At 40.0% G+C, this 18,552-nt stretch overlaps 1 protein-coding gene across 1 annotated transcript; it reads left to right on the top strand.

Moving 5' to 3' along the window:
* Nucleotides 1-295: 295 nt before the first annotated feature.
* Nucleotides 296-16,377, top strand: PABPC1 (poly(A) binding protein cytoplasmic 1). Its single transcript, XM_048286694.1, has 15 exons — nt 296-981; nt 5,552-5,745; nt 5,838-5,953; nt 7,774-7,913; nt 9,167-9,261; nt 10,773-10,910; nt 11,007-11,102; nt 11,534-11,806; nt 11,992-12,085; nt 12,252-12,362; nt 13,355-13,509; nt 13,939-14,023; nt 14,196-14,326; nt 14,616-14,711; nt 15,937-16,377. Exons 1-14 carry the CDS (start codon nt 789-791, stop codon nt 14,706-14,708), a joined length of 1,914 nt encoding a protein of 637 aa, XP_048142651.1. The 5' UTR covers nt 296-788; the 3' UTR covers nt 14,709-14,711; nt 15,937-16,377.
* The last annotated feature ends 2,175 nt before the right edge of the window (nt 16,378-18,552 follow it).

The raw sequence follows: 18,552 nt of genomic DNA, 5'->3' as shown, positions 1-18,552 counted from the left end.
GCGCACATGTGCGCTCCCTCCCGCGCGTGCGCTCTGCCGCCGAGCCGCCCCCCCCCACACACCGCCCCCCGTGACGCCGAGCGGGCGCAGGCCCGCTCCCCGCGCGGCCGCCCCCCCCCTGCGCCGCCCCGCCCTTGCGCATGCGCCGAAGCCGCCGCTCCGCGCCGGCTGCCGCGCGTCTCTCCACCCCTGCTCGCAGGTGCGCGTGCGCGGTGCGCGCGGCGCTCTGCGTGGCGCGCGGCGCGGCGGGGGCGGGGGGGCGGGGCGGGTATATATAGAGCACGGCCGGGGCGGCGGCCGCCCCCTTGTCCCCCGGCCGCCGTCGGAGCTGTGTGCGCAGTGCGTGTGCTCCGGACCACCCGGACACGCCGGCCCGGCCCCGCAGCACCATTTATTACTAAAAAAATATTTAAAAAAGCCAAAAAAAATCCAAAAATCTTAAAAAAACCTTTTAAAAAAATAATCCTCTTTCCTCATCCAACCTTCCCGACAACCTTTCTGCAAACGGCCGGTTTGATATAAAATAACCCGGTGAAGCGAAGTCCCCGGACCCGGCGCAGCCGAGAGGAGACATACAGCGAGCCCGACTCCGCCGAGCGCAGCACCCGCCGCCGCCTGCTCCACCCGGCCCGCACGGAGCGACTCGACCCCCGCCCGCCCATCCGCCGCACCCGCTGCAGCCGTTGAGTCCGAGCGGCCCCTTGCCGCCTCCGCCGGCCCCGCTCGCACCGACCGCCGCGGCCTCTGCCTCGTCAGCGCCCCCCCCCGCGCCGGGAGACGGCGGCAGGATGAACCCCAGCGCCCCCAGCTACCCCATGGCCTCGCTCTACGTGGGGGACCTGCACCCCGACGTGACCGAGGCCATGCTCTACGAGAAGTTCAGCCCCGCCGGGCCCATCCTCTCCATCCGCGTCTGCAGGGACATGATCACCCGTCGCTCGCTCGGATACGCCTATGTCAACTTCCAGCAGCCCGCCGACGGTGAGTGCCGGGCCGCGGGCGGCGGCGGAGCCATGTTTGTCCCCTGCCCCCCGCCCCGGCCGCCGCCCCGCATCCATTTTGCCGCCCGGGACGGGGCGGACCCGGCGGGGCGCGGGGGGAAGTTGGCGGCGGGGCTGCCGCTCACACGCGGCCCGGGCCGCCCGCGCCTCGTGGCGGCCGGAGAAGCGGGGGGGAGGCGCTTCCGCGGATCGAGAGCGGCCGCGGGGCCCCGGTGGTGGGCGGGGGAGCGCCCGGGGAGCCCCCGGGGCCCGGCCGGGCTGCCCCGCTCCAGGGGAGGGGGTTGTGGATGAGTGCGCGAGCGGCTCTTCACGTCCGTCCGAGATGAAGGGTAGCTTGAGGAAAACATCGCAGTCATTAGCACCTTTTAATAACCGCGCAGGAGCTGTGTGTGTATGAGTGCGTGATTAAGAGGCCGGGAGAAGGAAGTAGGGCGCACCGGCGTGGCTGGGTAGTTTCACAGGCGTCCAGGCCGAAGCGTTTGTTAAAACACCATGGCAGGTCTGTCACGTGCAGGGAGGGCATGAAACTACTCGGGCCTCCATGTGCTTCTTCCTCATGTAGCTGGAGCCCGAGCTGTGCTCTCATCCGTGTGACTTCGCACTAAACTCTGACATTGTTTCCCAACTCGTGTTTTTATGAAACTTGGTTTTTTACAAAGTGTTGTTGCTTCTCTGAAGTTATATCGGTAAAGAAACTTTCTCTGTAACACTGGGAAGAGTGTGATCCATTTGGAGGGTGTTTGACTAAAAGAGCCGAATGTGACGGTTTTAAGTTTTATGGAGTCCAATTTAAAAAAAGTAGTAACTGACCAACTAGAAAATACGTGATTTCAAGTACATTTAAGTAAACAGCTTTCTATTATAATGGTTTTATTTTCAAACGTTTGAAAGTGAGATACTGAAATTACAAACTTTTCAAGCAATTAAATTTAACTGGCTTTCAAAATTAGCTTTAGCATACAACCATTATCAGATCAGACTTTGGTGTACCGATGGTATCTGTATGTAAGTAGCAAAAGTTACTGCCTCATATTCTTAATAGGCAGATACTTCACCTGTTAACAGCTCTCACAATTCAGAGAGCTTTTGATTTATTCAGCCATTCTTTAGGATGAGACGATTTGAATGCTTGTTTTGACATACTTTGCTTTCATTCAATAAAAGTATATATGGTACAGTTTCTCAGAAAGAAAAACAAGGGGGGTTAGCACAGGTCAGTACTGTGATACAATAATGTCAGGGTATAAGCTGAAGGTGATTAAAATGCTTCTTTTCCTTAGTATTGAGAGAGTTCCATAAGGGCTGACTTTATCTTGAGCAAGCAGTATATTTTATGACTTGGTTTGTAATTTTTCAAATGTGGAAACAAATACAGCTTTTTCACCTGAGCAGTGCTTAATTCAGAGTTTTTGAATATGTCTCTTAGAAAGGTGCTGTTACTCCAAATGTTACACGTATTTTTCAGACTTTGGGAGACACACATATTTTAGGCTACAACTAGTCTAGTTCAGCTAAAAGAATTTTTCATCTGTATCAAACTGCATCTGGCACATATCTGGAAGCAGTTGTTTAAAATACAGTTCAATGGTATTGCACGATTATACTTTTTCAAGATTTTCAGAATTTTATATTCTTGGCAAATACCTAGAAAGCATTTGCTGGGGGCTCTTTGTAGATCATTATGTTAATTTATTGCAACCTTGAAATAGGAGTTTTGAGGATGAATGGTTATTCTTACAATAATACTGGTTTTATTTTGCTTCCAAACTAGATTCCTTTTATTGGTTTAGCCAAATTTTTAGCTACATCTCAGGCGATGCCTATTAAATAGCTAGTAACAACTACCTTGGGTTTTGAAAAACAGCTTTGAAGGTGTGCTTGACATTACCAGCTGTCTGTAAACGAGGGATCTCAAAGCTCTTCCAAAAACTAATTAGGCCTGATGACACATTTGTGAGGTATGCACACATTTCAGAGTTGTGACTTTTCTGAATTTGAGTCATAGTCTGGAGTAAAACTCGGGCAATCTTACTTAATCACTAAACTAGAAATATTCTTGAGTAATCTGAAACTGCACCAGAATCCTTTGGATTTTTAGAATGGTTATATTCCCAGAGCTTTTTTATTTCATAGCTATTGCTGTTTACTTTTAGCACAGGTTAGCATTAAGTGTGTATTCTGTGTGATTTTGAAATTGTTAAAGTGGACTGTCCAGTCGACTAAAATGGGAGCTGGTGAGTCATTGAACGAGAGCTCCAAGCAGAATCAGCAGAAGTACAGCCTGGGTAGGTGTGTCCATTGGTAACTGAATGGAGCTGCCTCCTGCAACCGGCACAGCCTTTTATGACTGAAATGTAATGAAAGTGAGCCAGTTTTACTCGTTGGTAATTTTAATGACAGTAGCTTGTACCTGGTTGTAGATGGAGTCTGCTCATGTTTTAAAAATCTACCGTGGAATGACAATGTGGTGTTGATTAAGCAGAAGTATTTAAGTTTCTTGTACTGCTGCTCCATAGGAGAGATGAGGAGAGCTGTTGGAGTTTCCATGCTGTCCTTGTGGAGAAATTGCTCTGGTCTAAGACATGGGCTCACTATTTGTTAAGAGTGGTAATGCTTGCGAAGGACCCATGGACCCAACTTTGAGTCAGATGATTGGGAAATGTGTCTAGGAACACACATTTTTGAGGAGTGTCAGGATTATTCTAGAAGCAATTAGCATGAATTAGAAAAGCCTCTTTTCTAGTAAAGGAAGCCCTGTTACAACTTCTAGAAATAATGAACTGTTTGTTGCTGGCACATCTATTGGTGCTGGTAGTAATAATTCTAATGACATCCAGGGCAGTAGTGAAGTCTTACAAGTTTCTACTGTGGTCAGTCTGATATCCACAGGTGGTTTTTTTTTGTTTTTAATTTTTTTTTCTTTTTTCTTTTTCATTTCCCCACACCCCCCCACATTTGTAGTATAAAGCCTTCCAATTACTTTTATTTCTCATTAACAGTATTAGGTTGCCTTTTCTCTCCTGCTTAATTTATATTAAAGTTTTTGAAAGCTTTATTAACTTACTTAGAAGACTGGCATGTAGTTTTTGTGGCTTCAGTTTAAATCAGTTGCTGAGTTGCTACTGTCATGTGAATATGGTAATAGTATCAATAATATTTTTCCCCATGAAAATGTTAGATATCCATCTCTTTAATGCCCATAGATGTCTTTCAGAGAATATAATCTTCAAATTTATTTCTAATCTGACAATGTCACAAGAAAGGATAATTAAACATGGTGTATCAGCTGAATTCCAGGCTCATTGCAAATTGTCTTTGGCTGTGACATGCAACAACATAGCTCAAGATAAAAGCAGGACTTAAAGAACAAAAACCTTAAATAAGGGTTTTCATAATGTGATTGGCCTTTGGTCCTCCCCAAAAAAAATTAACTGACATGGTTGCTGTTTTTAACTAACACTAAGCTGATTTCAGTTGTGTTAACATGGTGTTGTTCTGATATTTGCAAATTACAGTGAAGTGAGTTAATGCCAATGGCTGTGACTTCAGGTATTTACTGGGACTTTTTTCAGTGTTCTTCCAGACTTACAGGAGCAGGGATGAAAAGGAACTGCTGTACTTGAGAACTATTGCTCTTTTGTGCTTAAATACGTTGTTGACTTAGAACATCACAGACATGTCTTGTGGCTTTGAAGAGACGTGTGAAAACTGAACAGGTCTTGATACTTCCCCATCTAAATACATAAATAAAATCCCCTGATTTTACATGCAGGATTTAAAAAGTTAGTTACGGAGTTCTACTGGAAAAACTACTCCATTGGAGTAACAAAACCTGGTTTACATTACCCTGGTTTGCTGTTTTAATTCTTGCTCCTTCATTGAGCTCTTACGTATTTCATTGTGAGCTTTTAAAATATATGTATCATTTCAGATTCTCAAAACTTAGTAAGTGCTAGTTTTTAATCTCTTTGAACTGTCTTGCCCAGAATTTCATCACAGATCTTTTTGGTCACTGACGAAGTTGTGTGGAACAGCTGCCTGAGCGAGGTTTGAACATCCACCTAGAAAGGAAATTTTGTTGGTTTAGAGGTATTGGTACTGTAGGTGTTCTTGGGTTGACGTTTGCAAAAGGCCTCATATAGGCACAAGCAGTACCCCTACAAGCATTTTTATTGGCACAGTATACACCTATGTGATCTGGGATAAGCCAGCTGGTTTTCACAAATGTAAAAACTTTGTAATGGCCACCACTTGCTGCCTTTTTTCCTGTCACCGTACCATCTTTTCATAGACCTAGTTCTATAAGCTCATGAGATTTCTACAGCCTGCTCAGCTGACTTGTGCTACTTCCTAAGTGCATCTTTTGCTGATGAGTTTTTGCCAGTTCTTCCTTGCATACAACAGACTACATTGGAGGCTTAGGTTTGCATCTTGGTGATGGTGCTGGACTTGAAATAGTAAAAATATTATTAAGCATTGTAATTCAGCTGGTATTTGTGTGCTTATTAAGATAACTAGCATTTTCTACTAATTCCATAATGTTTTTCCAGCTGAACGAGCTTTGGACACGATGAACTTTGATGTCATTAAAGGCAAACCAGTGCGCATCATGTGGTCTCAGCGCGATCCATCTCTACGCAAAAGCGGTGTAGGAAACATCTTCATCAAAAACTTGGACAAATCAATTGATAACAAAGCTTTGTATGACACATTTTCTGCTTTTGGGAACATCCTGTCTTGTAAGGTTAGTGGAAAATAAAACATATTGACACAAAGACTTCTCAATTTATGCTGGAAACATTCCATGGGTATTACAACAAGGTTTTTCATTAATAGGTGGTGTGTGATGAAAATGGATCCAAGGGTTATGGATTTGTACATTTTGAGACACAAGAAGCTGCAGAAAGAGCAATTGAAAAAATGAATGGTATGCTGCTTAATGACCGCAAAGTGTAAGTACATAAATACGTGTTTGGCTATCAGCAAACTGAAATTCATTTTACAGCAAAGGTTTAAAAGCTTACTTAGGAAAGGAATGTTCTAAAAATTTCTTATTTTGAGATGATGTAGAGTTTTAGTGCTAGGGATTTTAAGAATTGTGTTATCTGCCTATTCTAAAGGCAGACTAAGTTCAAAAAGGCAAATAATGGACTCTGGAGGAAAAAATCATTGTGTTAATTGTCTTCCAAGCCAATACTGTAATGAGGATTTGGCATCTTCCCTGGTTTTCTGATCTTACTGGTCTGAGATAAAATACAATCCATTGAGTATTCTGAATAATACTTCCTTTGTAAGAGTTGTGAGATAGGTGTGTTATCCATATTTTGGAGTCAGCTGATACTTAGAGTTACAGTTACTTGGCACTAAAGAGTGGTCAGATCAGACTAGTATTTTTGTATGAATGTCTGTTAATAGGCATATCTAGGGAGTAGAAAATAAAACTTAGAGAAGCGTAATGTTTTAAACATTATCACTGTTCACCATTGTAGGAAAAAAGTTATTTGGCAACTTGTTTAATAATATTTAGGCTGGGGGAGTGAGTGTGCCTCACAGCTATGCCTAGGGGATCATTATGGTGTTTGGTATAATTGCAAAAGAACAGCTTTCTAAATACTTAGGAGGGTTTGGAAAAAAGATAACAGAAGTCAGCATCAGGTTACCATCATGGATTATTTTTATATTTAGAAATGGATAGATCAAGTCGCATATAGGGAGGACATACATGAAATGCCAGTCTTCCTGCTTGTTCTGTTCTTGACTGCCATACTGTGGATGCTTTTATTCAGCATCCATGTTTATATAACCTTAAATTAATAAAAATGGTCAGCATGCAGTCATAAAAGCATGTGGGTAAAATAATATCATGAGAGTTAATTTTGCTTTGAATTTCTGTTCAAGCTAGTCTTTTAGAAGTCAATTAAAACACTTCACTCACTATCAAAATCTGCTGAACACACTGCACTTCCATTCTTACTATACTTGATTGCTGTAAACTGGGTGAAATGTTCAAAGTTTAAAAATTACTTAGTTACTGGATGCTACTGTATTGCATTTGCCAGATTTGGAACTATAAGGTTAGTACAATAAAATTTTAAAGGGGGAGTCTGCTACAGTCAGAAATCACTGTCAACCACGTACACTCTGTGCTAGGGCAGGTCCTTGGGCTGCAGAATGTTATGTTCAGGTTCTGTACTTTCTGACAGTATGAGCTGTCATTGACATTGGTGCTCCCAGCCAATTTGCAATGGTATTTGACTCAAGAGCAAATTAACTATTTATTTCACTATGTCTTTAAAAAAAAAAAAGTCTTTGATATAGGCTGCAAAGGTGTGTTAGGGAGTGGGGGCAGTTACTTAAATATTGCTTGCTTAAAAACTGGATCAGAGAGCAGTGACTGCTTTAAGGCTGCCAAGTTTTTAGTATGGCAGAGGGATTATGCTGTTATCTAGAATTTCTGTTTAGCCTCTTTACTTAGTACTCTTTCCATTGTCGAGCTCTTGTTGTCAAAGGCTGTTTTGTAAGAGTGAACAGTCTCACCAATGGCTTGAAAGCATTTTCATGCCTCTTAACTGGGATAAACATGCTGATGTAGCAAAGGATAGTGGAATTTTTTCTGGTGGAGTTTTATCATGAACATTTTATCTAAAGAATTTCATACCTATAGTGAACGAGACTGATTAAGAATAAAATACAGTGCTAGAGGACTAAAGTAAATGTTTAAACCTTGAGAGACTTGCTTTAATCTGTATTACTCTGTTCTTCCTACAACTAGATTTGTTGGAAGGTTTAAATCCCGCAAGGAACGTGAGGCAGAGCTTGGAGCCAGAGCAAAAGAATTCACCAATGTTTACATCAAAAATTTTGGAGAAGACATGGATGATGAGAGACTTAAGGAACTCTTTGGCAAGTTTGGTAATGTCTTAATGTTTATATAAACACAAGTGAACTTCAACTTACTACTTGTATCTTATCTGTACAGTGCCCTGAAATACAAGGAATCAGGGCTGTCTGATGTTGATTTAAAAATGTAATAAAGGTTACTAAAAAGTTGGTACTTAATTTCAGTTTCAAAAGTGCAGTAATATCTGAATTTTAAATAGGCAGAATAGCATATATAATCCTGTCATCAGAACTGTTTCCAATAATCTGAAAATAGTGTGTCTATGGGTTCGGCCATTTTTTGAAAGTTGCAAATAGAAGTGTTCTTTGGTTTAGTACAGACTGATGTTATGAATGCACCTACAGGATGTGTGACAAATGAGTTTACTGTTGCTTTCACTGACCTGCAGACTTACCTCTGTTATTCAGTTGTATTGTGGTGGTTGACCTAATACAAAATTATAAGGAACTATTCCAGTGCCAAGCTATGACATTCTGCCTTGATCCTCAGTTACACACAGGGCAAAATTATGGCAGACATATGACCATGATCTAGTAATGTATATGATGTGTCACCATCAAAATAGGAAATGGCAAATCCCTTAATGCAGTTACAGGTTCTTCACCTTTTATTTTCAGCCTCAGCTTTTTTTAAAAATTTTCTTCCCTGTATGCTTTTGATGTTCTCCAGTGGATATTATGTAAAGCAAGGGAAGCCCTTGTGCAAGAAATACCCTGTAGCAGCCTTAAGCATCATTCCTTAAGCACAGGAAATTCCTTCCTGCTCTTCAAGTATCTGTGGTTGAAACAGTAGCAAATTTAGCTGCTACAGCTAAATTAGCTACTTCAATTGAGTCTGTGAGCTCCAATTTTCTAAAGATCTGGAATTGCTGAACTAGGATGCCCTTTCACCAGGAAAAATAGTAAAATGTATACCTAATTGCAAGGCCTCCCTCTGGCTTTTTCAGTACCTGTTTCAAAGGATGGAAGTGCTAATACTTTTTTAAATATCATAATTTTTAATGATAAAATAAATTTCATTCACTTTGAGGTAAAATTTTGTTTGAAAATACAGTAAAAAGAAAATCAGCATGGCAGACTTCAGCCATAATGGATGAAGTTCATTGGGGCAAATTAGTAATTTCTTATTAATGGGTGATACTATTATTGGTGCAGGAGTCCTTTGTAATACAAGTGAAATAAACTAAATATCTTCTAAAGAGGATGTTCAAAAGGTGAGAAGAATACACTGTATATGAAGCATAAGTATTTCATTCTCCTTTTAGGTCCTGCTCTAAGTGTGAAAGTTATGACTGATGAGAGTGGAAAATCTAAAGGCTTTGGCTTCGTTAGTTTTGAAAGACATGAAGATGCCCAAAAAGTAAGCTTTTGGACTTAATTTTAGGAATTCTGTAACTGAGACCCAAGTAATACGTTTCATTGAGTGATTAAGTTTTTTTAATTGGTCAAGGACACTACAAAAAGAAGTGCTCACTCCTTAAATTACTTAACACAGTTTCTGTAATTTAGAATGCTTTCTTATGAGTAAATGTCAATTGGTCTAAGGAGCCTGTTAAGTCAAGATGCTGTGATACAGCTGGAACTAGTGCAGATATGGGGAATCTTGAATAATTTAAAAACCTGTTGTAGTTGGGCTTAAAGGTCTCAATGATATTTGGACTCTCTCATGCTGAGGAATATACAGCATAGTAAATTACTACATCTCTGAATCATTGGATCCAATTTGGTTGCACAAAATGTTTGTGCAAGGCAGAAGGAATTGTGTTTTCAAACTGTAGCTCTGCAAAGTCAGCAGGAAAGCTATTAGTTTTATAAAGCATGTTTGGCACAGCTGTAAGAAAATAGTCATAGAGCCATGTGATGTTGCTTTTACTCTGAGGGGTAACTTTGGAAGAAGGGTCCTTTTTATTTGTGTATATGTCTATAACATGCCAGTATGCTGTATAACTTAATTCTTTGTCAATTGGTTGTTTTGATATGTCAGTTGATTGTGACAGTAGGGACATAGCATCAGGAAAAAAATGCAGTACAGAACAAATCATGGCAACAAACAAAAGTTTGCTTTTCAAAAGGCATTTTGGTGATTTGTCACTACTGCGAGTGTACAAGTGAGAGATTAGAACAAATTCTGTCTGTCTTAACATCTACATTTTTCAGTCTAGCATACATTAATTGATGAATAGTTTCTCTTACTGTAGTCAGAATCATGTTGGGTATTTTAAATGATACAAAATTCCATTATCTCTGTAAATATGTCTAAATTGATCATAAATATATACAATAAACTGGTGACTTCTGGTTTTAAATTAATTGAGCACATATGTGCCAGAGTTTTCACATCTGAAGAGTTGTAACAGAAGTAGTTCATATTTTCATACTTCTAAGTATTTCCTTAATGAAAGACTAAAAGTGAAAAATAAAAAAATAAGCTATACATGCTATCCATAGCTTAACATGTAGTATAGAAAGATCTGATAGGTACTATGGTTTCAGATGTTACTTTTAAAGATAGCACTAGGTGAATTAAAGCTTTTCAACTTTATTTCCTTACTTTTCTCTGCCGTTAGCAAGATAAGGCTGGAGAAATAGTTCTTGCAACTTGGGATTTTTCATCCAGCTTCATATAAAAAAAAGTGTTTTGCATCCCTTGTGACTTGTCTTCAACAAGACAGAAGCATACTTGGAAAGCAATTTTCATGTTAGCATAAGTGGGGAAGTTTGGGGGTATTTTGTTTCAATTAGTGGTATTTTAAGATGGATTAGCTCTTTTTCTATAATCCTTATGTAGCTTTTTATATTTAAATTGCATTTTTTTTGTATGTCTGAAAAATGCTTGAGTACGAAGCACTGCTAACTTGTTTTTTAATGAAGGCTGTAGATGAGATGAATGGGAAGGAGCTCAATGGAAAACAAATCTACGTTGGCCGGGCTCAGAAAAAGGTGGAAAGACAGACGGAGCTGAAGCGCAAGTTTGAACAAATGAAGCAGGACAGGATCACCAGATACCAGGTTCAGTTTTAAAGCAAGAGGACTAACTCTATTACATGGTATTTTGAGATTTACACAGAACACTTGCTTTTAAAAATAACTTGCCTGTTTTCTTAGGGTGTAAACCTTTATGTGAAAAATCTTGATGATGGGATTGATGATGAGCGTCTCCGAAAAGAGTTCTCCCCATTTGGTACAATCACTAGTGCAAAGGTAAAAGTTCATCAATTGTGCTTATCTGTTCTCTGAAAATTAGTAGTGATCTGTCACCAAAGAAAAGTTTATTTCATTCAGTAACAGATGTGATCCACTATAAATGTGGGCATAAGCTTTCTTGATTATTGTACACGTCAGGTTAAATACCATATGATCATCCTTTCTTGAAATAAACTAAGTCGTGAGACTAGTGTGAGAAAAATTACATCTTTCCAGTGCAATATTGTGCTCATTATTATTTCAATGAGATTTTCATCTCTATTTAGGTAACAGTTAGCTATTAATTACACAATAATACTCGTTTTTATAAAAAATTCAGTAAAACAAACTGTGGTCTCACTTCTAATAAGCTGAAACAAGAAACCCATGCAAGTTCAGTAGGCATGGCACAGGACATTTAGTTATAAAATTAAATTTTGTACTGACAGGTGATGATGGAAGGTGGCCGCAGCAAAGGATTTGGATTTGTATGCTTTTCGTCACCAGAAGAAGCCACCAAAGCAGTCACGGAAATGAATGGTAGAATTGTGGCTACTAAACCATTATATGTAGCTCTAGCCCAGCGTAAAGAGGAGCGCCAAGCTCATCTCACCAACCAGTACATGCAGAGGATGGCAAGTGTAAGAGCAGTACCTAATCCTGTAATCAACCCCTACCAGCCAGCACCTCCTTCAGGATACTTCATGGCAGCTATTCCTCAGGTATGTGTAGAGATGAGTAACTGTATATTTTGTACTGTGTTTAAAATCTGCTTAGATTTAACAGTAAATATAACTTAGCATGTGTCCATGATTCCAGCATTTCAATTTCATAGTAGGATGGTGATGGGCTGTTCAGCATGCCCTTCACAGACAACAAAGTTACATGATGTTGTTGTGTTTGGCAGACTCAGAACCGTGCTGCGTACTATCCTACTAATCAGCTTGCTCAACTTGCTAGACCTAGTCCTCGCTGGACTGCTCAGGGTGCCAGACCTCATCGTAAGTCACTTCTTTACCTCTTTCCAGTGATTGCTGTAAACTCTGTAGCATTTACCTTTGCACTTTCAAATACATTTTCATGGCATTGCAGTATCAGTCTTCTCTTTGTTGTGTTGTCACCACTCACTATTTCAGCATGTAACAGTGTATTTTTTCCAAACCACAGCATTCCAAAACATGCCTGGTGCTATCCGCCCAGCAGCACCCAGACCACCGTTCAGTACCATGAGACCAGCTTCTTCCCAGGTTCCAAGAGTCATGTCAACGCAGCGTGTTGGTGAGTTTGATTTATGCAAACTTTACGTATTAGACTTCTGTTCCAATTTTGCTGGTTCAGCATGACCTTGCAAAAGCATTTGGAAGTTTATTATCACACATGGTAACACATCCTCCTTTTATGGCTCTTCCAAATGAATAAGTTAGTATCACCTTCTAGTAATTGCTTTAAATACTGTCCCAGCAAAGACTCCAGCTGTGATCCCATCTCTTTAGGATGAAGTACTTATTCTTGTGTGTGCTTCAGTAATACAGTATGATGGCTTCTGTAATTTCTAAACATAGTTGCAGTAATTGTAATAGTAGGTTGCATGTAGAAATAGAGATGATACAATTTTAGCTCTTACTAATTTTTTTATATTTCATATATACATATTTTATTATTGTGAGCCAGTATCATGAATGCAAAATCTGCACATCACTGAATGAAACCAGAATTGGCTGTAATCATAGAATGGTCTGGGTTGGAAGGAACCTTAAAGGTCATGCAGTTCAACCCCCAGAGGCAGGGAACTCTCTACTAGGCCAGGGTACTCAGAGCCCCATCAAGCCTGGTCTTGAACATCTCCAGGGATGGGGATTCCACAACCTCTCTGGAGGCATAATTCTCCCAGAATGTATTAGACAGCCATCTACTTCCTAAAAGTATCTTTTTTAGAATGACTGACATAATGTGCTCAGGAAATCAAATGTACTTTAGCTTACAATGAAATTACATTAATACTCAAACAAAGTGGATTTTTTATCTCAGATCTTTTTTCAGTAGCATGTAAAAAGGGTAATTCATGAGTGAAGTGACTGGATAGTAGCATCCAGTAAATTTCAGGGTTTGAACCTTTGGATGTGACCAGTAATGTGACAGTTGACAGCACTACTAAGACGAATCTATAACACAATACCTAATTTAGGTATTTGATTCAAGTTGGTTTGTTGGGCAAAAAATAATTATAATAATAATTACTTGGATATGGAATTATGTTACTATTTTTTCAGCTAATACATCAACACAAACAATGGGTCCACGTCCTGCAGCAGCAGCCACTGCAGCCACTCCTGCCGTGCGCACAGTACCACAGTACAAATACGCTGCGGGTGTTCGCAATCCTCAGCAGCATCTCAATACGCAGCCGCAGGTTGCTATGCAGCAGGTATGTGATCTGGGGAGCTGCTCTGTGCTTTTACTGATGCTCTTTGCACAGGAAGGTGGTGAGGGTGATGGGAGAGCAATTCAGGCTCTGCATCATGGCAGTAGAGTAAAAGCACTAGGGAATTGAGTATATTTCAAGTTCACCTGGGATAGGATGTGATCCTGTGTTGCTTCATACTTTTCAGTTCCCTCATACCTTAGCCTAAATTCTTGTGTTTGCTCCTCAGTGGGGCAGTTTCTAATAACCTTCAGCATCATCACTCAGCTCTAACCAGTAGTAGTTGATTAAATAGACATAGCTCTTAGTTTCTTTGATGTTTCTGACACTGTAGGCATTGTGTATGCTGAGTTGTGAATTACTGGCTATTTGAAGCTGTACCTAATTATGAAGTAGAATTTCATTTTCAAATGTTGTTAAATTAATTTGCAGCCTGCTGTCCATGTGCAAGGTCAGGAACCTTTGACTGCTTCCATGTTGGCTTCTGCCCCTCCACAAGAACAAAAGCAGATGTTAGGTATGTACATGATACCTTTCTCTACACATTGTAGCAGAAGGACAGTCAAAGTACACTTCTATCAATCTTAAAATGCAGAGTAAATTGTTTTAGCAGTAGAACAAGGTGTTGTGTTTCCCTTATCCCTTAAATTTAGGCTGGATTTGTCCCTGATTAGCTTCTTTCTCTCTAGGTGAACGTCTATTCCCCCTTATTCAAAACATGCACCCTACTCTGGCGGGTAAGATCACTGGTATGTTGTTGGAGATTGACAACTCTGAACTCCTCCACATGCTCGAGTCTCCTGAGTCTCTTCGTTCGAAGGTAGGGGGACTTTGGCCTTGCACTGGTTCCATAGGTGGTTAAGTCTTACATGGATCTAACAGGTGTTTGTGCTGGCACAGTGGAGTAACAGCAATGCAGCGGTGGCTCAGGGCAAGAGTATCCTCTCAAAGGGTGACAGTGACTTACATTGCATAAACTGGAATTGTAATGTTCTCCTTTTTCTTTTTAACAATGCAGGCGTTGTTTATATATATGATTTCCACTGTATTATTAAATATAAATGAATTTCTGTGCTTCCCTTAATTAATTTTTCTTTTTTACTGAACAGGTTGATGAAGCTGTAGCCGTACTACAAGCCCACCAAGCTAAAGAGGCTGCTCAAAAGGCAGTTAATAATCCCACTGGGGTTCCAAGTGTTTAATAAGTAAGTCGGACCACTGTAGTTCCATAGGTTGACTGGGGCAAGTCTTTGGTCCATGGCCTTGTAAGCAGCATGTGTCCAGGCTCTGTGTCATTTGCAGCCACAGGAAGTAACAGCTATGGTAAAAACCTTCTGTGCTCACTTGGTTAGCAAAAGTTACTGATGTGTCGTTGTTTTTAACAGCACATTTAGCTGGAATTTGTTCTAGGCATGTGTACAAAAACGGGCAGTTCTGTCAAATGCTACTATTCATACTGTTGTTTGAGAGCAACTTATGGAATTGAAATAAGCTTAAAAAGGCATTCCAACCCCCTTTTACCTTAAGTCATTAAAGAGCTTATTTACACTGTAATCTGAATATACTTACCAAATTCTAAAATTGTACAGTAAGTGAAAATTAAACTATATATTGTCTTGACTTCACATTTGGGTGAATTTAATGTCAGTTAAAATAATGATTTTTCTTCATTGCCTTCTGTGGGGTTGGTGTCTTAATTGTGCATGACAGAGGCAAATGGTGGTACCTTAACAATTTTGATAGGGAAGAAATGTGAAGTTGAACATAAAAAGGAATCTGTTATCTCTTCTGTCTAGTTAGGTTTTGCCTGTGAACTTGCTTACCACATTTGTAGCTATCATTTGAAGGTGCCTGCTTTAACATCTGATCACACAGAATTTTCTTTTTTTCTTGATATTTTAATTTCTGCAATTTTCCTTTTGGGGTCAAAATTTGAGTCATGATTTTTACCCATTTTTTTTTTTTGCTAGTGACACTTTCACAATGGAGGTAAGTGCTGAATAGGTTGTCTCTCCTAAACTAAGATGCCCAGACTTTGAGACCATTACTCCGTCTGCTGCATGATGTTTTAATAATTGAAAATTGAAAATACTACTAGAGTAGCTATTTGATGAGCCTCAGTGTGCTGGCCTCAAGAGTAGATGTGACCTGAGGTCAATCACCGTAACATTGTGCTTAAAGTGGTGCTGTCTGAGGTATTGCCCAGTTCTAGAGTCAGTTTTGTCTTGCCAAGGATCACAGACTTTTGAATACTTTTGTGTCCCTAAAAAGTGGGGGGACCTCTGATACTCTGCTTCTAAAGAATTTTGGTGTCATTGATACAGTGAAAGCCCAGAGTGCTGTGTGGCATACAGCAGCAGAAAGCATATCAGAAAATGTGTAAGGTGCTGCTTTCATTTTAAAACGTAACAGCATTGTTGTTCTTTGCAGAACTATCCGGGACTACAATCTAGAACTTCGCTTCACCGAAGAAAAAAAAATCTAAACATGGAAAAACTATTAAATATTGAGAAAAACATTGCAAAATATAAAATAAATAAAAAAAGGAAAGGAAACTTTGAAGCTTACGTACAGAGCAACGCCGGGGCTAGCAAAACAAATGCTGGTCCTAGATTACTTATTGATTTAAAATTTAAAAAAAAATAGTAAAATAAAAAATACAAATTAATGTTTTATAAACCCAGGGGAAAAGAATTTTCAGCACAGTACAAAAATTTAAAGCATTCCTTTCTTTAATTTTGTAATTCTTTACTGTGGAAAAGCTCAGAATATCACCACTGTTTTAGTTGACAGTGAGAATTGATAGCTGAGCAAAGAAACATAATTTGGATTATAAAATTCTTGGTTTAATAAAAATTCCTTAAACACTGACTTAGTTGTGATGATTTCTTTTGTACAGTGTAATTTTCATAAACTTGTCATCCAGAATGCCAAGTTAGAATCCCACTCTATAGTATGCTTTAGTGGATTGTAGAGAAGATTAGCCTACACCTGTAGACTGGCTTCTAAACAGTAGAAGTGAAGGGAGGGGGAGAAATGTTTGGGGTTTTTTTAATAAATTGCTGCTTTATCTGAATCTGGTCTACTGTACAATAGCATAGAAGTAATTCTGTCTTCACCCAGGGATGATGGGATCTTCAGGTCAGTTTGTGTCACTAGAAGGAGTTTGCAGTGAAATGGCTAATGGCACTAAAGTGGGAAGAGGCAGCAGTGCCACATGAGCTGTTTCGTTTGCTACAGAACCATACTGAAGTTGGGAGTTTTGTGGGATTAACACTTAAATGCGTAATCAAGCTAATTTTTAAATGCATAACTGAGAGAGTAAAAGGGCTTTTGTTGTAAAACAAACTTTCCTGTGTGAGTTAGCAGATACACTGAAGTTTGTCCATCCACAGATGGATTATCCTACAGTTGCTGCCCTGTAGCTGCTTCCCCCCCCCCCCCCCCCACCCCCTTTTAGAGAGGGAGTACTTTCTGCAGACCTGTGGAATGGGAAGGGATATTTTCTGCCCAGTTTAGCCCATAATTGGCTTTAAAAGTTGCTTTGTCAAAATTGATAATGCAAAGGGAGAAATGAAGCAGTGAAAAATGGCATGTCCTGCTTTTACAGAGAAGAGGGTAAAACTTGGCATGCTGGGATGGGGTTGGGAAAAAGGCACTAAGATCTGTTAGTCAGGGAGGAAGGCATGACCTTTAGCCACTGGAATCTGTTGGGTTTCAGTTGCTGTATGTAAAGGCTTTATGGAATTCACAAGAAGGGAGTAGTTTGTTCTGGAAGTCTCTGAAATCCATGTTGTGTGGCGGGAATAGCAGTGTTCTCTGATCTCTTGTTGCAGTCAAAACCCTTTAGTATGCTTTCTGAAGTCCCCTAAAAGACAGTTCAAGAGCCCCCTTATTTTTCCTGTCTTGCAGAGATCTTCATGTTTTCTGTTATGGAATTTGAGAAATAAGCATAATGAGGTGAAATTGGTCTGGTGTAAATGGATTCTAATTCAAATCCTTTGCTGTAAAAGCATTAGGTTAAACTTGTGTAATTCTTACACTCAGTCCTGTTCTGTCCTGATGGTGACAGACTGGGATAGCCTTTCAGTTGCAGTCTTGCTGAGATGTATGTCTAGAATTAAGAATTTTTGAAATTGGATGGTAAATCCTACAAAAGAGAGAGTTCAAGGAAGATATGTACATGTTAAGAGGCTGAATTTATAACTGATTTTATGTAATGTCAACTATAAAAACATTTAAACTTCAGAGACAGTTTTAATGACCTAAAAATATTTAGCACCATAATGGGAATGCTGAAGAATCTGATGATATTAAAGGTTTAATGGAAGGTCTAAAGGATAATACAAAAATCTTCAGGATTCTCAGGGCACTAGCAGGAAAGTAAGAGGCCACCTCACTTGTGCTTGTTTTCCTAGATAAGTTGGGTGTTCTGTGAGTCTGCTGGAGTTAACCAAACTAATTTTTGTTTTGTAAGAATCAGCAAATTATTTAACATCTTGCCTATGGGGAAACTGAAAAAGGAGAACAGGAAGTCTTTTGGTTTGTACAAGATTGCTGTAGGTGTGTCATGCACTAGCATCTGTACCAGCATGAAATACTGGTAGTAACTTCTGTGATGGAAGGAAACAGTGAGGCAATTCTGCCAAGGTGATCATAACGGCTTAAGAAAACAAAGCTGTGGGTTGATTGGGTTTATTTCTTCATCACAGTCTTGATTACGAGGTAATTCCCTGCTGCAGATGCCTATTTAATAAATGTCTTCTATTTTATTTCTAAATATTAAAGATAGCAAACAAGTCATTTTTTAGTGTCTTTACCAATGTGTCTTTGCAATACTACTGTAAAACAATGCAGCATGCAGAAAAATCAATTTTTTCAATGGCAGTAGAGAACTGTTCCCTTGGATTAAGAGGCAGCCTGACTAGTAAGCACTTCCTACTGCCACACGTTCCCTCTAGTATGTGTCAGAGGCTTACGCTGATCCTCTGCACCCTGCATTCAGCCAGTGCTAAGCTGATTTTGCTGGATCCTCTGGCATTTCAT

The sequence above is a fragment of the Corvus hawaiiensis genome, chromosome 26, assembly GCF_020740725.1.
Source record: "Corvus hawaiiensis isolate bCorHaw1 chromosome 26, bCorHaw1.pri.cur, whole genome shotgun sequence".
NCBI lineage: Eukaryota > Metazoa > Chordata > Aves > Passeriformes > Corvidae > Corvus > Corvus hawaiiensis.
The sequence above is the reverse complement of the archived record's forward strand: the minus strand, read 5'-3'. Positions and strand labels throughout refer to the sequence as shown.

Bases quoted from the DNA above. Each gene is read 5' to 3' on its own strand.
- PABPC1 (XM_048286694.1), top strand. From the start codon at position 789: ATGAACCCCAGCGCCCCCAGCTACCCCATGGCCTCGCTCTACGTGGGG. The intron at 982-5,551 runs GTGAGTGCCGGG...ATGTTTTTCCAG, and splicing joins CTTCCAGCAGCCCGCCGACG to CTGAACGAGCTTTGGACACG. The intron at 14,024-14,195 runs GTATGTACATGA...CTTTCTCTCTAG, and splicing joins AGAACAAAAGCAGATGTTAG to GTGAACGTCTATTCCCCCTT.